Source organism: Apaloderma vittatum, unplaced genomic scaffold (genome assembly GCF_000703405.1).
Source record: "Apaloderma vittatum isolate BGI_N311 unplaced genomic scaffold, ASM70340v1 scaffold10022, whole genome shotgun sequence".
Taxonomy (NCBI): Eukaryota; Metazoa; Chordata; class Aves; order Trogoniformes; family Trogonidae; genus Apaloderma; species Apaloderma vittatum.
Window position 1 is genome coordinate 1 of NW_009703054.1, and position 24723 is coordinate 24723.

Genomic DNA, 24723 nt, shown 5'->3' on the forward strand with positions numbered 1-24723 from the left:
AAATCCGGCTGAGCCAACCCAATACAACTTGCAGCTTCCTTTAAAAGCTCGTTACTTTTTTTTTGCTGTGGAAACTAGTGTAATTCAGGAATAAATGTCTGTAATTTCACATTGTTACTGAAATATTTCAATGAATTATAAATCATCAGAATTCTTTAGGAAGCACTTGCTTAACATACTTGGCATCTGGGCACCATGGCAGCTACAGTCAGACAGCAAAAGTATACCTATTGTATTGCTTGAAAAGGGAGAAAGCAGTTTTCATAGGGATGTAGAACTTCAACTGCTCTTTTCATCTTTCTTCCTCTCTTTTTCTAGAGTGACTAGTAATTGTATGTTGGTGATGTTTTCTCTTAAGTTGTATTTCCAAAGAATCTTGCTGCTGTCGCTGCAGCTTGACAGTATGGAAAGTTTTCAAATTGTGTGGGCAAAAAGAAATACTTGGCACCACTGGCAACTGACAACTTAATAAAGACTGTGTTGTACTGCTTACCTATTTATATGAAAACTCAAATACGTCACAGTAAGTAGATAAAGACTAAAAATGCCGAGCTCTTGGCTGACTAGAGCCATCCTTTTTTCGTTAAAGCCAAATAGAGAGTTTACAGACTTCCAGTGTTTAGACTGTGATAGTTGTGTGTAATGCTAGGAGCAATGTCCAGTATTCTAAGTTCATGTTGCAGTGTGACTGAGCACTTGCCTTTGGTGCTGTTTTTCTGTGAAGATGTGTGTTTAATCTTGTCTACGAGTTTCAGGTTTCAGCTTACTGCATATTCAAATAGTAAGAGCAGAACATCTCTCTGCTGTAACTAAGCTTCTAAGCAGAATAGAGTATTAAAATGCATTTAAAAGCATACACAGAAACTCAGGAAAATCTAAACTTACCGTGTTGTTTAATTACTTAAAGAGAGTAACAAGTACTAATTGCTTAGTGTATTTTAGATGTGACTGGTGTGCGTTTTTTTAGATCTATGGTTGTGATCTGATTAGAGAGTATGAATGTTAGTAGTAGTTAGATTCACAGTTTGATGTCACATTTGTTTTATTCCTAGGATACAACCATCTTTATCCAATCAGCTTAATTTTCCTCACTTTTTTTGTTTGTTTGAGGAATAGAGTAGGGTAATTTTGGTATGAGAAGAATGCTGTTCAGTGTAACCTTTGTCTTTGGTAAACTTGAATAAGGACAGTATGAGCTTACTTGCTTATTATCTTTAACCTCTGAGAAATAAAATGTAGTCCTCCTTTTTAATAGTTCTTTTGGGTCATAGTCACAATAGTGACCATTTACCACAGCGTTGGTAACACAGCATTGTTTCATGTTGATGTGTCTGAGCATCTCTAGAGTATCTATACAGGCTTGTTCTGTAGAAAGTCTGGAGTTTAGCCATAAAAACTATCTCTTGAAATTTCTGTAGATTCTCCTGTTCTTCTGTAATAGTAGTTAGCAAGCAACATGTTTGTGAACCATCTAAGGAGACATTCAACTTAGGTTCACAGTTGCCAAACTCTTAAGGATTCCTCTCAAACACCACTTTCAAAAAGTATGTATTATTTCTCTATACCCCTCTAATGCATCAACACAGCTGGATGTTTTCTATGAAATTTAGAATTGCTGATGAAATAACTTCACTTTCAATCTTTTCCTGATTCGTTAAACTTTCCATAGAAAAATTGCCATTAGTTCAATATTCTTATTCCAAAAATTTAACTTTTACACTAGATAAATTATTTGTGCTTTGGAATGGTGTCATGGGGATATATACACTGGTCATAGTATAGCTACAGAAAGCATAAGGGTATTTCCCAGTGCTGCCTTGCCCCAAAACGTCCTCTGTGTTGTGCTCTAAGAACAGGTGAGCGTAGCGTTTGAGAACAGTACCAGCCACAACACTGGGTTTGGAGAAAACTGCTTGTTGGATTTCCAGCGGCTTGGGAACATGTAAAATAAGAAATCAGGCTGCTTACCCAAAACTTGAGCCTACTTGTGCGTAATATCTACTTGCTTTCTTTCTCAAACTGTATGTTTGCCAGGCTCCAGGCATGGCATCTGAAACAGTTTTGGAGCACTACACTTTTTTTCGCACCTGTCCCCTCAAGCCCCTCTCCAGATATAGAAGGCCAACTTCTTTGAGCCTTGTACTTTTTTTTTCCCATCAAACATAATCTCTCAGGACCAAATATATTAGCCTAAAGTAACTGTTGTTTTATAGATTATTCTTTTCATTTGTAGTTCTTGTTTGAATACTAAAGATAATATAGCTTAGTAAAAATATGAAGAAATAATACTGCATTTTGGCACTTTTATCTTTTAGCTGACAGATAATGTTAAAGATTTATTAATTGTTTGATCAAACACTGTTTTAATTCTTACTTCTATGCTACTTTCCTAGGAAACCAAATAACTAAAAAGAAGCCAGCTCAGTGAAAGTAGCAATGGAATCTACTGTAATCAGTTCAGTTCCTACCACTGCATCCCGTTTTGCTTTACTACAAGTTGATAGCGATACTGATTCAGAGCATGGAAAAGGAAGAAGTGGCCGAGGTGCCAGTAAATCACAGGCTTCAGGGGGAAGATCATCAGCAAATGAGAAAAAAAGACAGAAAAGGAGAAAAAACAAAGAACAGCAGCAGAGCGAGGCCACTGAGGTAAAGGGATTATTTTCAGTAGTGGGTAATGTTGTCGTCTGGTAAATAATTTTTGCTATCCCTGACAGGTCTTCTTGTTTGTTTGATTTTTAAATATTAACCGAGTACTACTTAATCACAGACCGATTTTTTTTTTCCTTTGCTTTATTAGGAATTCTTTATATAAAGTAGGATATTCCCTACCATACAAGTTGAAAATTTTTAATGAGAATAAATTGCAGGTTTTACTTTTTTTTTTGATAGTATCACTTGAGTAATTAATTTCTGATGAACGTTATGACCTTTCTAAAGGATATGAATTTGTAAACAATTTGTTTTCAGAGGCTGGTTAAGTAGTCAGTTCCAGTTGCGTTGCTTGGACAGGCAGCATATTGTAATTCAAAGGTCCTTTCAAGGGTGGTTTTCCTCCTTCCTCCTTCCTCCTTCCTCCTTCCTCCTTCCTCCTTCCTCCTTTTTTTTTTTCTGGAGATAAACCTACCTACTCTGTATGAAGAACTCTAAAATCTGGTTTCCTAAATTGTAATTTTCAGTTTTATTCATCATTGCAGCCCTTAATCTATTAAATTGAGAGCCCTCCCTGAGGTTTGTTTTTTTTTTTTTTTCCCCCACTGTGAACTGAGGGGTAAAGAATAGTAGTGATTTTCTGACATTTGGATTCTTACAACTCATCTGAAGTGGAAATTAAGAAATGAGATTGAAAGATCTGTTCCAGGATTCTGGGAACTGGAATTCCAGTGTCTGACAACTGATTTGAGATGATCTTTCTGCCTGAAACTGTGCACATGTCTTAACAAATTTAGTATGTAAAACTAACAAAACCCTCAAACCCATCTTTTTTTCTTTTGGCATCTATTAAACTTACTCTTTGAAATTTTAGTAGTTGCAGTAATGCTAAGTAAAGTTTTGTTTGGTTTTTTTTAGCTTTGATGCTCTTCTGTTTATTTTGGAAACTGTTTTCAATAAGCGTACCCTGATGTTTCATTATCACTGCTTTGACACCCTCAAAACTTTTCACACCATCAAAATAGTGTGTGCATTCACATGGGTTGCCTATATCTCCAGAAATAATTTCTTATGGAAATGATACTTATATTTGTGATGGCAGAGGGGCAAGTAAGGGTTGACTCATTTTCTTTGTCCCAGCATGTACTATGTCTATGGCTATACTCCACTGAAATTATAAATGAGAATGGTCTGCACCAGTATTCTTGCCGGCTCTGGAATGTGAAGCAGGAAGCAGGGTTTGTCATGCTGGTGCATGACAGCATGAGAGACAGCAGTGAGACAAAATGCAATATGGCAAAGGACTGTTTAGAGAGAAAGTAAAAGAACTCTGAAGTATTTGCATTATTGTCCTATTTAAAGTAATTTTAAGCCTAAGGTGAGCTGCTGCTTTCAGAGTCATGACACTCAATAATCAACACGCTTAAGGGGAACTGTGTTATTGTTCTTTGGTTCTCTTTACTTCATCTTTCATCTTATAGTAGCTGGTTAGCTCAGTCAATTGAGCATGGCACTAACAACGCCAAGGTCGCGGGTTCGATTCCCGTTCGGTCCCCATGTGTTGCCTGATGTAGTCGAGAGGTGGCGTCCCTGGCAGCAGGAAGGCTGGATTAAAACGATCTCTAAGGTCCCTTCCAGCCTGGGCCATTCTATGATTCTTTCTCCCTTCCATGAGCCTTTTTGTTAAGGAAGCCCCTGCCTGTAAATTGATGGTAGATTGTATTGGCACCTTTCTTTTCATTCCAGGTAAGGACTAGAGTGTCAATTAATGTTTAAGCTTGCGAATGAATGTCTGAGCTGCCAAATTTGCAGGCTATTTTTTCGCTATGAAGTTTTGTAATTATGTATGGTACATTTAAAATGGCACTCCATATGATGCAGCGATTAAAAATATTTCTTACTGCAGTTTCTTCAGATGTTACCAACTTTATATATTGACAAATTCTAAGGAATCTCTGTCTTCTTTTTCTACCTGAACCTCTAGTTTCTCCTTTTGCCAATGCCAAATCTGTGTATACCTGTATACCACCTTTTCTTTGACATTGTATTTAGTTTGGGTCAGATGTGATGGATCATTGTATGATCCAGCATGAAATCTGTCAGATACAGTTTTCACTTCAGATTTGTTGAAAGTATTTTCAGCTAGCAGAATGTCTTTACTTTTTTGCTGTTTTATGTTATGTGGATGTGGTGTTTGACGCATGATTTCCCATAATTTTATGGTATGGTGTGTACCATAAATGACTGAACAAAAAATGTATCCCAAACTACAGATCAAGGTAGAGCACGTACGTGTCTATTTCTGCATGTGTCTGAATGCCTTTGTTAGACCATTGAGACTACTGCTGTATACTTGTCAACATTTTGATTGTTAAAAATTACTGTTTTCCAGCTGAGAAACCTTGCCTTTAAAAAGATTCCTCAGAAATCCTCACACAGAGGCTGTGTATCTCAGAGTGAACAAAAGCTATCCACTGCAGTGCAGAAGGACTCTCAGGAAGAAAATTGGCAGGAGTGGAGACAAAGAGATGAGCAGGTACAGCTTACTCTATTTCTTCATGTTTGGATTTTCTGAAGTACATTACTCCATTAAGTTAAGCCTCATGGATAAAGAGGGCTGAAGAGCAAGCAATGAAGTACCGCCACATAGAAGGAAAGGGTTCAATGGAAATTCAGGCTGTATCTTCTATCAAATATAGTTTTATAGCTGGCATGTACTGCCATTTGCACACCTCCTATCTGCACCATTAATATGGTAAGAGGAATTTATGTCATTTGGACAACAACTAGAAGTACTACCATGAAAGGATGGCGAGATAGTGTGGTGGGAGCAAAGCTGGGCATGTTTTGGTGGGGCAATATATGGGTATGCAGTATGGATCCATAGTAAACCAGGCTTGGTAAGTTCCAGTAGGTATTAGATAATTAGTTCCTTTTAAGGTAAAAAGAACGCTTCAATTCTGAGTGCTGACTGTCCTTTAGCACACTGTATAGCCCTATAATGGTAAGAACCTGGTTTTGGTAATAATATTGTTAGTAGGGTTCATTAAACTAGAAGGATACAGTAGAGATAAAGCAAAGTCTGATTGTGCCTGTATGAAGAGCAATATAATATTTTTCACTAAAAAGCCAACCACAGAAAGCCACCACAAAAAAAGACACAGTGAAATGCACTTAATGCAAAAAAGCAGAATAATTTTCGCTTTAAACAAATGCAATAGTTTGCTGTCCTTGCACTGCCAGTTAGTTAAAACTGGCCTTTTCGGTTCTTGACTTGAATTCAGCTTATGAAGTACTCCTTTTTGATACTGAAGAATGCATAGTGATTTTCTTGCATCCTATGAATGTTATGAATTTTGTTTTTCTTTGCAAACAGTTTATTGGCAGGACTTCGGCTATTTTAGGCCAAAATAGGAATTGCTAATAAGTCACACCTACTGGAGATGAAAGTGTTTCATGAAGCTGTTGAACTGCTTCCTGTTCTAATTAAGACACAATACAGAAAGCCATATTGATGAAAGACTGACATTTGGATACTGTCCTTGATTTTTTAAATTTTGTGTGTGTCTTGCTAATACTTTAGTATAGGTGCCTTCTGTAACAGAGTATAGCCAAGTTCTTAACTTTCCAGGCTTCTAGATAGTTGTCCTAGCAATGAAGCAATGATCTAATAATCTTCTTGAAAACTTCCAGAACTAATTAACTTCAGAATTGCTTTAAGGGATAGATTTGATTTGTTCAGTATTTTTATTCTGTGTGGTATGAAGTAATTATTGCAGGTAAAAAAAATATTTATAGTTTAATTACTGCATGGTGAAATGATCAGACAAAATAAACTCAGTTATAAACAATTCTTATTAATTTTGATCTTGCTGACATACAGGCTGTGAAGTTACTGTAGGTTTCTTATTTTAAAAATAACTTTAGAGCAATTCCTATAATTCCTATAATGATAGTTACAGTTCTAAAGAAATCTCTGTCTAATTTTTATGAGAAAAAGGAATAGCCAAATGCTGTCACAGTTTGAGGTTGAAGAATAGACTGTTTTGCAGCATGGCTACATTTTTGAATAGCTTTCTGTGGTCACAGTGCACTGAGCATAAAGAATAGAGGTATAGTGTGGACTGTAAATATTTTTTTCCCAACAAATTCTCTGTTAATTTTTCTTTTGCTACACTAAACACTTAGTGAAATGGTTGACACTAGCATGATTACTGTTAGACTGTAGTGCTGATATTTTGTAAACACGAAATAATTAAACTTTTTTTCAGGTTATTGGTATGACTTTCACACTGCAGGTTTTGAGGTAACCGCAGAGGTTACAGTGAACTTTTTTGGTTCACAAATAGTTTAAAGCATTGAGTTTTAGACCTCAAAAGTGCCGAAAAGCTGCCCAAGCTGCTTAAACTTACTTTTAACTTCACCCAGAACTCTTTAAAATGTGAATAGTGGAATCTGAAGGGTGGAAAAAGAAATTACTACTTACAATTCCTGTCTTTAGAACAACAAACAAAATGTTTACTGTAACTCAAAGTACATGACATTGTGTATGTCTCATTAGGATATTGTAAATAAAATATGGGTAATCAATGAGATTCTTTTTGAAACTTATTTCACTATTTGTAGATAATGCATGTGTATTATGGCACTGGCAGGCACTGAATTAGCTTGTTTTTTTCTTATATGAAGGGGGGAAAATAAAGGACAGGAGTGAAAATGGTGAGGAATTTAGTTTAATTATGGTTTATGCATTTTTAGGGACTTAAGGATAATTACTAAAAGCCTGTGAGTCCCCACTGATTTCTGCAGTAGCCTGTTAACAAAGCAGTGAAAGACTTGTGACCCTGGAATACAAATTAGGGAGTAAAGGCCAGTGTTGCACGAAGAACCATAAGCCTTCCATATCCACAGCTATGCTTTTATTATTTCTATTTAAAATTATCATCAACAGTTGCAGTAGTAACTTATTCTGTTGCCTGTAATCTTGTCCAACGTGTCGTAACACTTCCATTTCAGGATATGAATTCAATGTTACTTTTTTTAAAGTAGTGTTACAGTGTTTGTTCTGTGAAATTATTATTTGTTATGCTCTGTAATATAATCTGAAGAATTAATGGGTAACTCTGATTTAAGGAATTGTGATATTAAGGTAACTTTGATTACAGACACAAGGTACAAGTCTTAGAGACATGATGCTTTGAGCATAGTAATAGGTGAAGAAAAACATACTCATTGGAGTAGGTCTGACAAGGCGAATCTGCTGAGCAGTGATCTGTCTAGTTAATCTGTGTACAGGGACTCAAGGCTGATACATTACCAATGGCTGCAGGTTGTTTTTCCTCATGCTTGTTCAAAACGTGGCTCGTTCAATTGTATTCTGTGAACAATGCAAGGGGAGGTAAGGCAGAAACTTGTCTAGCTTCTGTGTAGTTTAATTGTTAAATGACTTAAAATTTGAGATGTTCATGCTCCAATTTCTTTTATCTCCCTTCCTCTGACTGCGCCAAAAGCACGACTGCAGAGTGATTTACATCTGCACCATTCCACACCACTGAAGCTGCCTTCCATTTACTAGGATGTGTTGCATAGTACATGTATTTGCATGGATTACCCTAGCCAGGTTAGGGGTCTTTGCCATTTAGCATTTAGATCCTGCTCCTCTCAGCCCACTGAATCTTGAATTCTGGCAGAGAACGAAACCTCATGTGGAGAGTGTTAAATTTCTTATCAGCTGTTGTCCGTGTAGCAGTTTATTATATTGTTGCCACCACTTCATAGATATAAACATGATAGGGTCTGTGCATAGCTTTTTAAGAACAAGGTTTTATATTACAGGCAGATACAGATAAGGAAGGAAGTCTTAATGGCACAGGAGCAGGCTGCCTCCATTTGCCATAAGACGAATGGGCAGGGAGGTGACTGGCTTGGCTAAACCGGAAGCCTTGGCTGGGACTTAGGAAAAAAAGCAGGGTTTACCACCTCCAAATGAAGGGGCAGACACTTCGGGAGGAGTAGAGGGGTCTAGTTAAGTCATGCAGAGACAACATTAGAAAGCCAAAAGCCCAGCTAGAACTCGGTCTGGCCACTGTTGTAAGAGATAAAATAAAATGTTTTTACAAACACGTTAGCAACAAAACGAGAGCCAAGTTGAATCTCCATCCCTTATTGGATGCGGCAGGGAGAACATTGCTGCCAAGGATGAGGAAAAGGCTAAGGTACTTAAGGTGCTCTTTGCTTTGGTCTTTAACAGTCAGACCAGTTATGCTCAGGGTGTTCAGCCCTCTGAGCTGGAAGACAGGAACAGAGAGCAGAATACACCCTCCATAGTTGTTTAATGATCTGCTACAGCCACCTGGTCACTCACAAATCTATGGGCCTAGATGGGATCCCCCCAAGAGTGTTGAAGGAGCTGGCAGAGGAGCTTGCCAAGCCACTCCATCATTTAACAGCAGTCCTGGTTAACAGGAGAAGTCCCAGACTGACACGCAGAAAAGACTATAACTCAAGAAGTTATAAAGTAGGCATGTTTTAATAAGCGCGCTGGTGCACGAGGGATCTCTCCTCCAAAGACGTGCACCCCTGAACGATGCAGTTACCTTGGTTATATGCAGTGAAAGTTCCATACTCATTAGACGCCTATACATATTCATGAGCTAAGCCGAAAAAGGCACCCAGTTCTGGTGGTTGGCTGCTCCTCCTCTTGACGCTTGCACAGTGTCTCCTGGTGGTCGTGGGCAGGGGTCTTCAGGGATGAAGGCCATATGTCTTCCTCATGAACTTTTTACCTTAGTCCCAAAACTAGTTGTTCTCAGCACATTTCATAAGGTATCTTGTCCTCGAATTCCACAAGGGGCTTCGTCACCGGATGGTCCTTGTTAGGTACCCTTATCACTAGTGTTCCTGTCAAATATTTTTGTTTTATGTACTTTTACAACGAGTACTACACAGCCTCCATCCTGGCAGCCTTTGTTCTTTTACAGCTGGTGCTAGACAACTGCCCCTATCATGTGTACCATAGGCCTCTGACTAACTGCCACCTAACGACCCTGAGAGGTTGTTTCTCGTGGGATGCTGCTTCTCCTATCAATTCTCCTTCACAGCTCACGGGATGCTATGTTCTTTCCATCAAGATGACTGAAAGCTTGCCAATGTGATGCCCATCTACATGAAGGGCTGGAAGAAGGATCCTAGGAGATGCAGTCTGACCTGGTAGCCTGACCTCAGTATCGGGGAAGATTATGGAGTGGTTCATCTTGAGTGTGCTTGGATGGCACATGCAGGGCAACCAGATGATCAGGCCCAGCCAGCATGGGTTTATAAAGGGCAGGTGGTATATAACAAACTTGATCTTCTTCTGTGACAATGTGTGACCCGCTTAGTGGATGAGGGAAAGGCTGTAGATGTTGTCTACCTGAACTTTAGTAAAGCCTTTGACGCCACCTCCCACAGCATTCTGCTAGAGAAGCTGGCAGCTTATGGCTTAGAAAGGTTTATTCATCACTGGGCTAAAAACTGGCTGGGTGGCTGAGCTCAGAGAGTGGTGGTGAATGGAGTTAAATCCAGCTGGTGGCTGGTCACAAGTGGTGTCCCCCAGGGCTCAGTTTTGGGGCCAGTCTTGTTTAATATCTTTACCAGTGATCCGGATGAGGGGATTGAATGCTCCCTCAGTAAGTTTGCAAATGACGCCAAACTGGGCAGGAGCAGTGAGTCATGGTGGTGTTGGGTTAATGGTTGGAGTTAGTGATCTTAGAGGTCTTTTCCAAGATGATTCTATGATTCTATGAAAGGAAGAGTGAGACGATATGCTTATATTGGTGTATGAAGTGTTAAAGCAAGGATCAGTTAAACTATCTTATAGCCCACAATAGTATTGTTCTTAAAATTAGCAAGAGATGGTAAGTAAAACTTACAGGAGGTCCCTGTAGCAGGAAGAAAAGGTAAAGTATTCTTTAGAGATTGAGAAGTGTTAGAACCTTATGAAGAGTCTGTCATGTCCCAGTCTTTCAGGATGGTGATCTTTCAGGTTCACTGGTTCCCAGGCCAAGATTAAGCTGAATCAAAACCAAGGATCCTAACACCATTTTTATTTACCAACAGCAAAGAACTAACATTGATATGCTTCACTTGTCCATCTAATGCTATTAACGTGCCTCACAATAAAGAACCTTTAGCAGAAACAAAAGAACCGGCTTTTCCATAGATAACTCTTGTTGGAACTGGAAGGCTGTAGGAGAAAGATCACCACCCTCTGATCCTGTGATGACCATGGTGGCACACAGAGCAATCTTCTTGTGGTGGGCAAGAGTGCCTAACTGCTCAGGGCGATCGCCTTTTATACTGTGAAGTTCCTGCCACATCATGTTGTTTAACCCTTGTGGAAAATTACCAGGCATGGGTCTGAAGGATGGTGGAGGCTTCTGAGGGAAGTGTCACCCCTCCCTCTGCTGGCTTGACTTCTTCGTTCTTGCCAACACACCTCCACCGGTGCAGGGCTGGGGCAGTAGACTCAGGAGAGTGCTGAGCACCAACACGGACAGGTGTGCGGGCAGGCGGCTGTGGCCAGTTGAGGTTCAGAAAAGGCCCAGACTGTTTGAGACATCTGTTTAGCAGTCTGTTACAAAGCCTGACTTCTGTTATGTGGAATACAGTGGACCAGCTGCAAAGCTGTTTCAGCACACTTAAGAATGTCAAATTCCCAAACAAAACGACATTACTGCACATTTATGACAATATTTTTTAAAAGTTTGACATAATACACTGTTAAGGTTGCATCAAATGTCATGTAGCATTTTAATAGCTGTTCTGCTGTCCGTGTGTTGCTTTTTCACTAAGTCATGCTGACTGTATCATAAGATTTAATGAAAGCATCTCTTCTCCGAGTTGGAGAAACTGATTGAGAGGAATGTTGAAGCTGCAGCTGGCACATGCTTATATGAGAGGAGAGACAGGAGTTTGAATTCTTCAGCTTAAGAAGGCATGAAATCCTATCCTCTGTTCCATGGTATCTCTTGTCCAGTAAGACAGTATTGACTATGAAGAGGTAAATTTTAAATGGTATACTGCAAGGGATGGTGATATTCAGCAGTAGCTAAGACGCAGTGTCTCCCTGCTCCCACTGATTTCAACTCCACAAAGAGCATCTCCCAGTTCATTAAGTGCTTTTCATTATTGACCTTTCAAATTACTATACTGCCTGGAAGTTTCTTTTTAAATATTTGTCAACGTTCTATACTGTGGAGCTGCCGTGGTCACCATATCATTTTACTGACAGGCTCAGCCTTGGCCAGCGGTGGGTCCATCTTTGGAGCTGGCTGGCATTGGCTCTGTCAGACTCAGGGGAAGCTTCTAGCAGCTTCTTGCAGAAGCCACCCTACAGCCCCCTCCCCACCAAAATCCGGCCTGGCAAACCCAATACATGCTATTATTTAAATAGCGTGGTCTTTCTTTAGCAAAGCTTTTAAGAAGAGTCACTCCAAGAGATTTATGCATAGGTCTCAATTTCATGCTACTATTGGATCCTACCTATTGGTTGTGCTCTCCCAGTACCTGAGTGAAGGAATCCATGGTTTCTCGATTGTTGGATAGGTTTAACTCGTAGTGAGCCAATAGCTCGCTATCCCGAGACATTCAGGCTATGCATGCAAGCAGAACTGAATGTGTTTGGAAAATTATGGAGGGACGATATCTGGCTTTGAGAATATTCAGGTGTAAACCTCTCAGCTGCACTGCTGCTTAGAAGTAGCAAGCTTTGTACAGTCAGCTTCGAACACTCAGGTGTTGCCCTGAATTGAATGACTGCTAGATCAGTAAATTGTGATAGGGTTATTGTTGTACTTGAGATCACATAATGCAATTTTTACACATTCTTTAATAATTATTAACTTTGTGGTAGTAATTCTTGACAGTTATTTAGGAGCATATGTGTTAAATCAGTGTTTTCAGATACACAAAAGTAGAAATCCTAAGCTTATCTTTCCTCTAACTTTACCTTATTTTTGTGTGTAAATTGTTCTTTTCAGTAGTCTACTTTTTAATCCCCATTCTCTCCTTTTTCATGTTCAAATTTTTCAGTGTATTAGACTATGAGGCCTAATTTTTGATAGATAACTGTCATTGCCACACTGGATTCAGCAGCGTATAGGCAAAACTAGCTCAGTGGTTTTCACAGAACCACAGAATTGTTGAGGCTGGAAAAGACCTCTGAGATCATGAAGTCCAGCCTATGACCCAACACCACCACATTGACCATGGCACTAAGTGCCACATCCAGCCTCTCCTTAAACCTTAACAGGTTATTAGCTGTTTATAAATTTTTATTATCCATTACCTACCTCAACTATAGCAACTACATCCTCTAGGTAAATCTCTTACTTTGGCTCCATTGAACTATTGCTGGTACTAGTCTTAAGTTAATCCTTCAACGTTCTATGCAGCAGGAGCTGGGTTTCTGTGCACTTTCCTATTTTTCTATAGCACAAGGAAAAAGAGATAGCCCATCTGTCATTCCTGTTTTGCTGTTCCTAGTTCATTTTCTTAATAGTTCACACCTAGAAAGCTTCAAATTTCCTTTGCATCTCCCAAGAAGACTTACATACTTCATTTTTTCAGAAATGACAGAGAAAACATCTGGAAATAATTTAGGTTTTCTCAGTTCTGCTCTTTTTTGTAGAAAAAAAAAAGTGCAGTTAATCTAACCTTTTCTACATGGTGGGTGAGTGCTTAGACTTTCTGGTGGTCTATAATGACCTTTCATGACCTTTAACATCTTGTTTTCATGTTTCAGACTAAAAATAAAAAGTAAAGACATCTCACGTAAACAAATCATCAAGATGGTAACTGTATTACATAAAGATGTGCATAACTTATTGTATGCTTACATCCATCACAAAGTTTCCCAAAGCAAGATTTTTATTACTTTTCGTATAAAAAGGTATACTAGCTGTTAATAATGCCACATGCCACATCAATGAAACTTTTTGGCAATTTTAGTGATACGTGCATTGAAACTGAAAATTTAGCATGGTCCTAGTGTTGTTTTTTTTTCCTCTGCTTTTTTACCAACCTAGTCACATGAAATATGTTAATTATATTTCTTCAGCTGACATCTGAAATGTTTGAAGCTGATCTTGAAAAAGCACTGCTGCTAAGCAAACTGGAATATGAAAAGCACAAAAAGGTATTTGGAAATTTCATCCTAATGTAAAAGTTAAAGAAATTTGAGGCTTTGATTTTAAAAATAAAGCAAGACCCCTACTAAATGTAGGTAAATTGTAAATTTAAATTGTAAAATGTAAATTGTGTGCTTGCAGTGTTCAGATGCTTAAGAGTTTGGAGAAATACTGGATTTTAAAGAAAACATATGTAATAGTATGAAGTGGTTTGTTTTTTTTTTTTTAATTGGCCTATAAAGGTGGAAAATTGGTTTTACTTTTTCAATTTCCTGGCCTATAGATGTGCTGAAGGTTTTTAAGAGTACAAGAAGATAACCTGATCTTCCTCAGAAAAAAATACAGCACAGCTGAGGAGTAAGGCAATCAAAGCACTGACTTCTCCTTAGGCCTTAAACTGTGGATTATGATTGAGTAGTTTGCATTATTGCTAACATTTTTTTCTGAGTGTATTTTGAGTGTAAATATTTTATTTCTAAAAGCTGTATACATTTTTTTAATCTGGTCAGGATGCTGTTCTCTGAGTGGTTCTTAGAGAACACTGAAAAATTGTTCTCAAATAGTATGCTTGGATTCTTATTTGTAGAACACAAAGAAAGGTTATGGAAATATGTACATTTAAATATAATCACACATCTTCAAGAAACAAAAATTGCATGTGTGCTTTTGTGCGAATATTTCTGTACAGTATTTCATATTTTGAGGGGTAGAATGCATAATTCTTGAAAACCAAAGATATGTTTTTAACTTACATACTAAAAGTTTTTGTTTAAAATGAAGACAATCTTAAGACATAGTAGCATAGCATTATTTGTAGATCTTTTGAGAATTACCTCTGAATAATTTAAAATATATACTATATATTCAAAATACAGAGTACCTGAGTATGCTAAACAAATGTTGTTTCTGTGGGAAGAAAAGCACTCAATTTTCATGTTTTCATGTTAATATAACAATTTTTGAAAATATTTAACATTTAAGATTATTCTTAATCTTAGAACATTTAATTAATTAGTATTTAGGATAACAACTGGTACACTGAGAATTTACTAAGGATCTTCATGTTGGAAGGTGGGACTCCAGTTTAAATGCAATCATGTAGCAGGCTGTGTGGTTTCAACAGCAATAAGGTCAGTTGGTAGAGCATTGCTGCACACTAACAGCTCTCTGACTTCTACTGAATGAGTGAGCATATTGTGAGAATAAAAAGAAGGTACAGTAGACTTCTTTTTAAGAGTACCAACATGCATTGTGTAGCACTCTGCCATCCTGAATTTGATTACCATATATTCTTAGTTTGAGTTTCTGGTTAAAATCTGATGTAGGATTGAGGAAGTGTCAGGCTGATAGTTCACGTGCTGTTTAGTGGAGAGCAATGCTCTACTTCAGAGAACAGAATCGATGCTTAATTGATGATAGCTCTTGCACTCTGTAAACCAATCCTGCAAGTCACTACTATGGCTAAAATCTCTTTTAGTACATTATCTCTATTATTTTTCCTTTGTAAAGTTTCAGGAAAAGATATTTGGGTATTGCAGAAAATTATACCAGTGGGACTTTATTCTTCTAGGAATATGAAAGCGTTGAAAATACTTCACCTCAGTCAAAGTCTGTGAGTAAGAAAAAGAACCAACAAGGAAAAGACAAACCTCTCACTGTGTCTCTGAAAGGCTTTCCGTCAGACAGTAATATAGGTATGCCTTATCATACCATATGAGCTGTTCTACTTGGAATTTTCACAGTGTGTATCTTAACAGCAAAATTCCTCAGTTTCTGTTTGTTAATACTGTATTTAAACAAACACTAAATGAGTTGCAGTTAGTGGGTCCTACAGAATATAGTTCATTGTATAACAATGGGCTAGTTAATTAGCAGGAAATAAAGAAGGGGTTAAGGATAACATATATCCCTGGGATGTGTAGTAGACCCAAACATTCTTAATATGACCTTTTTTTTTTTTTTTTTAATTCAAATGGGGGTTTTTTGTTTACTGAGTTTGCACTCTCTGGGCAACTGAGCTTCTGTTTTTCCTGGCTAACAGCAAGTCATTTTTAAGCAAGTCTTTTATTAAGATGAGTAAATATTGAAATAACATATTATATACATTATTTACATGTTTAAAACTCCTTCATAAATCTATAAAGCAGAGATTCTGATTTTTAGTAGATTCCAGAAACGGAAGAAAGTAATTTGTTTTCTAAGGTTTTTCTTGCAATGATGCTTTTATATACATCAACAATAAGATTATTTTTTCCAAATACTCTGAATAGAAGAAAAAGCACAGCGATCTGGAAGGCATGGAAGGCCTTCAGGTATACAGTGAGATACATGTTAGAAAAGCTTAAATAGACTTAAAGAAACAAACCAACAAATTCCTTAAGTGTCTGTACTGAAGACATTGCCTTCCACTTTAACTGAAGCAAGACAATATGAGATGCTGCTTTTGATTAAATAGTCTGAAAGATCTGGGAGAAGATGCATATACAGGGATTGATTTAATACACAGTTTATGTATTGGCTTCTAATGCTTTAGTAATTATTATTATTTTTTTTTTTGAATTTAAGAGAAGAGTTAATGTTGGAGAACTCCAGTAGATGGGTTTTCTTCCCACACTTTTCAAAAATGTTTCAAGAGCTAGCTGGACAAGATTTGAGTAACTTATTAATGTCATTTTTTTCTGTTATTTTCAGATAACTTTGCTAAAAAACATGAGGTAAGTCTTATTCAAACTAGTTTGATAAAAAAACCCAACTCTATGTTCAGAAGGTAATTATTTTATCATTTTCTATAGCAACATTCTGAAACTGATTTCCATTTGAAAAATTTTTATAGATGCAGATTTAATGGAGATGTATGCCCGCAGTTCTTGTATCTTGATATTATTATTTGCTTTCTTAGAACTACCTCTTTCTTCATTAGTTTTCAGTAGTTTTCATTAGTCTTTGATCCAACTTGCAGATTTAAAAGCCTGTTAAAAATTCAAGAAGCAAATTAGATAAGAGGGTACTGTGATGCTACTATGTTGTAGTGCAGTTCACAAAGGGAAGAGAGAAGAGTAGTGAACAGTACAAGAACATAGATGAGTGTAGCCATAGTTTGAATTATTGAATTCCAGCTTCATGCTTTTATGTAACCTTGTCATCAGCTAAATATTTGTTTTATTTCTAGGCTCTTCAATTTATATGATATTCTTTACGTGGAAGTCACAGTATTCTCAGGATATATAACATAAAACAGTATCTCGATGTAATGCTTTTCCATGACTTAACTTATTTTTTAAACATGTTTATTTCTAGCTCAGTATTACCTTATATGAAAAGGAAGATCTGTTATAGTACTTATTTTTGACAGGAACCAAACTCTTCCCAGTCTTTATTGCATGATGGAGGATTTTTCATCAGACTGGAAGATAATGTTCCCAGAATACGTGAAAGAGAGAAAAGGAAAGTCCAGCTTACTGATCACAGTGAAACAGATAACTACACATCTCGTGAACATAACCAGGCATGTAAAACAGCAGTCATTCTGAATTGAAGAAGTTTGCCTAATGAATCTTATTTGGTGATCAGAAGGGAGCACCTGAGTAGAAGAAAGCAAAAATCAAAATCATGATAATCTTAAAGAATTATAAACCCCACAACACTAATATTTTTATCTATCTGAAGAGGTGTATATATATATAAATTTTTTAAAACAAAACACTTATGATTTGAAATCATGTTTGCTCAACAGAAAATGCTAACATTTATTCACATGTTTCTTACCCTTTTTGTATCTATTCATATATACCTCTTTAGTTGTGATCAAAAGTTCTCTTCTCTAACAAACAAGTAAGTTGCTTTTACCAAGAATCAACATCACTAAATTTTTTCCTTATAGGAGAGTGTTTTGAAAGATGGAAAGACAGAACAACTAAAGCTTGAGCTTGCTAAGAAAGATGCAGAAATTGAGCAACTGAAAAATACAATAACTCAGTGGGAGGTATGTACCTGATAATGCCTTCAAATGACAAAATTTAACATTATTATACATTTGAAACAAATATTTATTAAAATTTGACCAATCTCTAGAGATGCTTTAGACTGACCACAGAGCAAATTATTCCTTCAGTACCATATGAAGTGGTGTTTCTTGGTAGGTTGAGCATCTGCAAATCATCAAAAGAATCAAGGCAAAGCATCCAGAAATAAATGTCCTATCTGGCAAATCAGTCACTAGTTGTTTTCTAGTATTGCTATTTTAATGGTCAAAAATATAAAGATGTAATCTAAGACTAGGCAAGATCCTAAGCAATCTGATCTGCCTTGGAAGTTACCTTTGCTTTGAGCAGGAAATTGGACTTTCTTAGCTCTTTTCCAACCTATCTACTCTGCTTTTCTTGCATTTAAGAACTGCATATTGTTGGGATTTTTTTTGTAGATTCAGTCCAATATTCAAAGTGGTTAAAGAAATCAATGAATATTTTGTCAGGTTTAGGAGAAGTTCCTGTGGTTTAATTAAGACATAGGTGATCCGAAACATCGTTTCCAACCTACACAATTCTCTGATTCTGTGATGCCATGATTAGCTTCTCTTTGGAAATTATCAACTCTGAAGTCTAACTCCAAGTCACGCTTAGTTTATAGAACACTCTTTTATTAGGTTACACATGTAATAATTCAGTATCTTTAATACAGGCAAAGTATAAAGAAGTAAAAGCAAGAAATGCACAACTTCTGAAGCTGATGCAAGAAGGGGAAAGTAAGTAAGAATTTTATCAGGAAACTTAAATGTTCTTTTTGAAACATGGAAGGAACTTTCAGAGCAGCTTTTAAAAAAACGATGACTCAGTGACAGCTATAAAGAGCCAAAAAGCTATTAATTTTTTAAATTATATCTAATTTGAAATTTATTAGTTAATTATGATTTTATTTATTTAATTATATTAATTTGCCAGTGACAGATGGTGGTCTTTAAGTTCTCTTCCAAGTGAAACCATTCCATGTTTCTATACCTTGTACCTGTGCTGTGAACTACAGAATTTGGTGGACCACACAAATACTGCATTTCTGTTATATAATGAAATAATCAGTTGCACATTGAGATCTCAACTTCAATTGTTTATATAATTGTTTAACTACATTTTAGGTACAATGATTCTTTGAGTTTGACTTTCTTTTACTAGTATCAGCTATCTGTTCTGGACTAATCTCATCATAGTATCTATTTAGACACACTTGAGGAAACTTCAGTTCTTGCACCTTTGCAAGCTGTGAACTCTTGGAAACATAATTCAACACCTAAGAAGTCTTTTGCCACACAATGAATAGGGACAGCTAAACCACAAGATATGTGAAACTGTGTGATAATTTTCTTCTAAGAGTGTAACAGAGTTTTCTGCCAAAAAAATGTATACACACTCATATTTATGTAAATATCCTAGTATCTTTATACTTATTAGGCAAGTTGAGTCTGATGCTAGCCATACTAATTTTGTTATAAAATTGCCATTGTTTTTTAATTTCTTAATTCAGCTCTTGTATGTAGTTTCTTCTCAGGGCTAAATCGTTATCAAAAGAACCTATTTTTTTTTCTTCAAAGTATGTTTGCAAAAACTATGTCTAAGCTGGTTCAAACATTCATAATGTGATTCATTATTGCAAATTTTATCTTGAAACTTTATTACTTCAGATCAGTGTCTGAGCCAAGATAAAATATTTTCATTTTGGGAGGAAAGAGGTAAAGTTCTGAATGTTTTATCTTTCCTTGCGGAATAATAACATAGTATAAAATTAGCACTATTGTGTTTTCCTACAGACCAGGTGTTTTGTATTTTGGGGAGAAGAGTTTATGGCAGAATTGAGCTTTGAAAAAGTTCAATTAAAATTTCTCAGGATGAAGAAGTTATCCACAGTTATTTCACAAACACTTGCTAAATAGTTCAAACATCTCCATGTGAGTAAATAGCTTACATAGCTATGACTGAGCTCATATGTGAAGCTTATGACTCCCAGAATCTTGATCCTTTGCAAATATTTAGTTTTCTGATTGACTTTGCTCACAATGGGTCTCTCTAAAAATCCGTGCTCATTAGAGGGTTAAGAGTGGAGTAAGCAATGCAAGGTTGGAGTTGAATCTCCAGAACTTTCCAAGCTGCTGCTAATGGCACTGGTTGGCTTTGGTTTACATCTACCATTCTTCTAGTAAAGACAACATTATTTAGAAGTAACAAATGAGTGAAGTAAAATGATGTGACGGTGCTAGTGCAGATAAAGGACTGTAAATCTAGAAAGATCCTCATGCTGTATCTTTCTTTCTCTGTAGTGAAAGACAAAGCAGAAATACTCCTGCAGGTTGATGAGTCTGAAATTATCAAAAATGAATTGACTGCGCAGGTAAGCAAGCATTTGTAAATGGAAAATTTCATGAGTATTTCAAAAATGCTATTTATTTAAGGCAGTGATATGGGTGGGGAAGGGAGGAAGCTGAAATAAAAAGTTGCTAGAAGCAAAAAGTGTTTCATCCTTAGCACTGCACTATGTGTGTCAGAGGACATGTATTATGTATATATCCAGTATGACTCTAGAAAGACAGCAAACGTCAGCATGCTTGAAATGATTTTGCCCTGAACAGCACTGTAGGAATATCATTCTCTGGAAATCCAAGACAGGAAGCTCAGAAAGATGCTTCAGAAGATGCTTTTTCCTGGATGGGGCTAGGTTGCTTTTTTAAAAATATGTTTCTAGTCTCAAGTTTATGAACACAAGTGACCTACAAATTACTTAAAACATGTCAGCTGGGAAGTCACTGTAGTAGAGGGTATAAAGACTTTTATGCTTAGTTTTTTGTCCACAGTGACTGTTAGTTCTAAGCCACTGACTTTTCCAAATGTCTTATATATAATACAGTATTTTTTTTACGGTGATGTAATAAGCTTGTCTGTGTTGCATAATAGTACATCAGTAAAGTGTTTTGTGGAATAAACTGATGTAGAATCTAGGAAGTTCAAAGAGTTTCTAGCTTTTCTGTATCACTATACAGGTAAACTAGTGAATGTTACTTAGGAAAATAGGTCATTACAAAACATTATACTTGCACTTTCAGTTCATGCACAATGTAGTCACACTTGAACTCAGCATGTACAACCTGTTTGTCCAACACAATACTAATGGAGAACAACATTGACTTGATAAACTCACACATGTTAAGGGTATTTCATAAACTCATATTCTGTATGTTTTTAGGTAACTATACTTCATGCTGCGTTAGAGCAAGAAAGATCCAAAGTGAAACTACTGCAGGCAGAATTAACAAAATATCAGGTAGATATTTTCTGAGTTTGTAGTTTATCTGGTTTTGAAGTAGCTGAGACTATCACGACGTAACATGTTCTGAATTGACGGATAAGCTCTATTTTTCCCAGTTAAAAAATGAATTGATGGTTCATATTGTGGAAAAAACAAATAAACAGTAGCTAAACTAAAGCACAAGTTTTGAAAGTTCAAGTGTGCTATCTGTTTTGTACTTTAAAACTTCTTGAAGTATGCTAGTCAATAAACATTTCAAGTAACAAGTTGTTTTCATGGTCTAATGGTGTAACTAGACTAACTCATGGCTTTTTTTTCCACATTCTTTCTTGGGTTCTGTATCTCAGTTCTGTTTTAGGCAAATCTTGGTAGGAGATTCCCAAGTTGTGTTGAAATATGAATGATCAGTGTCTTGCTCACTGCGCCTATGCTGTTTTTTCAACTTGGCTGTTAATGCAGTGCATGTCAGTGAATTTTGGTTAACTTTTGCATAAATAGTATGCTCTTTAACATTCTAACTTTTTTTGAAGAGTGACAGTATTTGTGAATAAGGATTTGTACTTGGGCATGACGACATATTTTTTGGGTGGTTTTGTTCAGTTTTGGATGGGTTTTCTTGTCTGTTTTTGACAGAATTTTCACAGAGGTTACAAGGAGAGAGTGCAGTATAAAATGGAAACTTCTCAGGTAGCAGTGTAGTCTTTGGCAAGCTATCCTATTTCAAGTTGTAACACATTGTGTTGGAATACTATAATTTTGTGAAAACTTGCTCATTAAGCCATAATTATATTTTCTGAACCAACAAATCTTATTACATAAAATTGTTTGGCTAGCATTACATGGGGTTCTGTACGTAATCTCTTGTCTTTTTCTGTTAGCTTTCTCTTGTAACTTTACCATCAGTGAGCGAGTTCCTTCTTAAAATTATCTTGCAGCAGTTGACAAATATATGTGCTTGTTCAGTCCCTTACAGAAAAGCCGAGTGTTCTTACCACTAACTGAAACTAAAGTAAATCTTTTGCCAAGTTCATTCGCATCACTCTTCTGACAACTTCAGTTTTCCTTTCCCATCCGTGCCTTTGTTCATGTTAAGTATTTTTCTGTGTAAATAGAGATTTTTGAATACAATAAATGTTTTGTGGTTAATTGTAATAAACAGGATTAAAAGCATAACAGTAAAAAACTTACAAAAAAAATGGTCTTTGTTAAATGCTTTGGAATTACTGCAAAATTACCTACTCAGATGCTCTGTTTCCCCTGCCCCTCCTGTCTAACATGCTTTTATCTTTTCACTTTTTGTTGTTTCTTCCCTAATTCCTTACTCTGTTTATTTTTTTGTTTGGGTGGTTGAGGGTTTACTTTTTTTAACTGTTTTTTAGTTTGTTTTGGTTTTTTTTTCCTGTACGTGTGTTTTGTCTTCTGCCATGGAGGGCTTGTTGTTTCTGCCTATATTGTTCTCTCCTGTAATCTTGCAGGCTGACCAGGACAACTCTTCTTATACGACTACTTCTTATCAGGTTGTCTTTCATAACATGAGGCCCAATCTTTTATGGAATATTGCTTTGAAACATAAGGATGCCTTTCAAAAAAAAAAACACAAAAAACAAAAAACCCAGAATCTTTAGATTAAAACTAAACAAAAATGACCACCACAAAAAAAGGGAAGGGCTTACCAGTGTGGTTTTATCCCTAGATGTTAACGTCGCAGTTACTTATCCTATACCTGCCTTGCCTGTTTTAATTTATATAACAGTATCTCATGTTAAGACAAGTTTGGGTCCCATAATAGTTGTGTAATTTAACAAAAGTATGCAACTTAACTCCTGAGGTGTTTTTTTTTCCTTGTCGATTTATACTACCTTAACGTACAAACTAACTGCAGATATACAGTGTCATGTCTAGTACATTAACTAAACATTTATTTTAATTTTTTCTTACAGAGTGAGAAAAAAGGGAAAAGGCACTTGAAATCTGACCAGTGCAGGTGATCTCCTCTGACACCAGATTCAAAGCAAAAAAATAAATATTTCTTCAGGGTTTTCCAGAAATTTATATATTTGTTGCTCAACTATGCAGTTTTTAAAGAGAAATTAACAATTACTAGTTGAACGGTCTGAATATTTGATGTGTTGCACTTTCTGCCACAGAAAAATAAGAAAACTAGTATTCCAGCAGAGCTGAAACTAATGCCATTAGTTTATTAATCAGTTAATAAAATTTACTCTTGCAGTTCTATGTTTGAATTCTTGCTTTCAAATAATTTCTCTATTAAGAAGACTTCATTTAATGACTATCGAGATCCAAATGCATTAGTATGCAAATAGACAAAGTTCAACGAAGTCAAAACTGAAAGTGAGAAAGCTCATGCAAAAGCATCTTGCTGTTGCTGGATCCAGATCTTGTTTTATTTAAAAAAGAAAGTAAAAGAAAAAGTCAACAGTCTTTCCTTTCCCTGTATAGGAATATCATGAGCTTCAACAAGGCCAAGTGCAAGGTTCTGCACCTGGGTCGGGGCAACCCCTGGTATCAACACAGGCTGGGGGATGAAGGGATTGAGAGCAGCCCTGAGGAGAAGGATTTGAGGGGAGCTGATGGATGCAAAGCTGGACATGAGCCAGCAATGTGTGTTTGCAACCCAGAAGGCCAACCTTATCCTGGGCTGCATCAAAAGAAGTGTGGCTGTCAGGTCAAAGGAGGTGATTCTCCCTCTTTACTTTGTTCTGCTGAGACTTCACCTGCAGTTCTGTGTTCAGCTCTGGAGTTGTCCGTTCAAGAAAGACCTGGACCTGTTGGAGCAGGTCCAGAGGAGGGCCACAAAAATAGGGCTGGAGCACCGCTCCTATCATAGGGCTGGAGCACCTCTCCTATGAGGGCCAGTTAGCTGAGTGGTTTGAGCGCGGTGCTGGCAACAAGGACCAACACCGAGGTCGCGGGTTCGATTCCCGCTCGGTCCCCATGTGTTGCCAGGTCTAGTCGAGAGGCGGCGTCTCTGCCCAAAACAGGGAGGTTGGACTAGATGATCTCTAAGGTCCCTTCCAGCCTATGCCATTCTATGATTCTGTGATATGTTGAGAGAGCTAGGGGTGTTCAGTCTGGAGAAGAGAAAGCTCCAGGGAGGTGACATTGCAGCCTTTCAGTGTTCAAGGGAGTTTTACAAGAAAGACAGAGACTTTTTACCTGGGTCTGTAGTGACAGGACAAGGGGCAACAGTTTTAAACTGAAAAAGGGTAGATTTAGATTGGACATAGGGAAGATATTTTTTTACAATGAGGGTGGTAAGATACTGGAACAGGTTGCCCAGGGAGGGTGTGGAACCTGAAGCGTTCAAGTTGGATGGGGCTTTGAGCAAGCTGGTGCAGTTAAAGATGTCCTTGTCTGGGACAAAGGGGTGGACTTAGATGATCTTTGAAAGGTCTCTTCTGTCCCAAGCCATTCTGTGATCTGTATCCCATTCAGGTTTCAGCTCTAAAATACAGAACTTGACATATGCAACTACCACGTAAAAAGAGCATTCCTAACTGTTAGCTTTGAAGTGTGCCATGTGTCATTCTTCAGAGCTTGCCTAGTAATAAACAATTCCTCTTGTGCTAAGAGACAAAGCTCAAACATTTGTTAT

At 37.0% G+C, this 24723-nt stretch overlaps 1 protein-coding gene across 2 annotated transcripts; it reads left to right on the forward strand.

The window, feature by feature from the left end:
* The first annotated feature begins 2436 nt into the window (after nt 1-2436).
* Nucleotides 2437-23095, forward strand: GKAP1 (G kinase anchoring protein 1). Of its 2 annotated transcripts, XM_009864468.1 has the most exons (11): nt 2437-2649; nt 5045-5188; nt 13751-13828; nt 15391-15505; nt 16512-16534; nt 17173-17325; nt 17701-17802; nt 18498-18561; nt 20125-20195; nt 21045-21122; nt 23048-23095. In XM_009864468.1, exons 1-11 carry the CDS (start codon nt 2437-2439, stop codon nt 23093-23095), a joined length of 1089 nt encoding a protein of 362 aa, XP_009862770.1. The 2 variants fall into 2 exon arrangements, with proteins under 2 accessions (XP_009862770.1, XP_009862771.1); XM_009864469.1 differs by lacking the exon at nt 17173-17325.
* The last annotated feature ends 1628 nt before the right edge of the window (nt 23096-24723 follow it).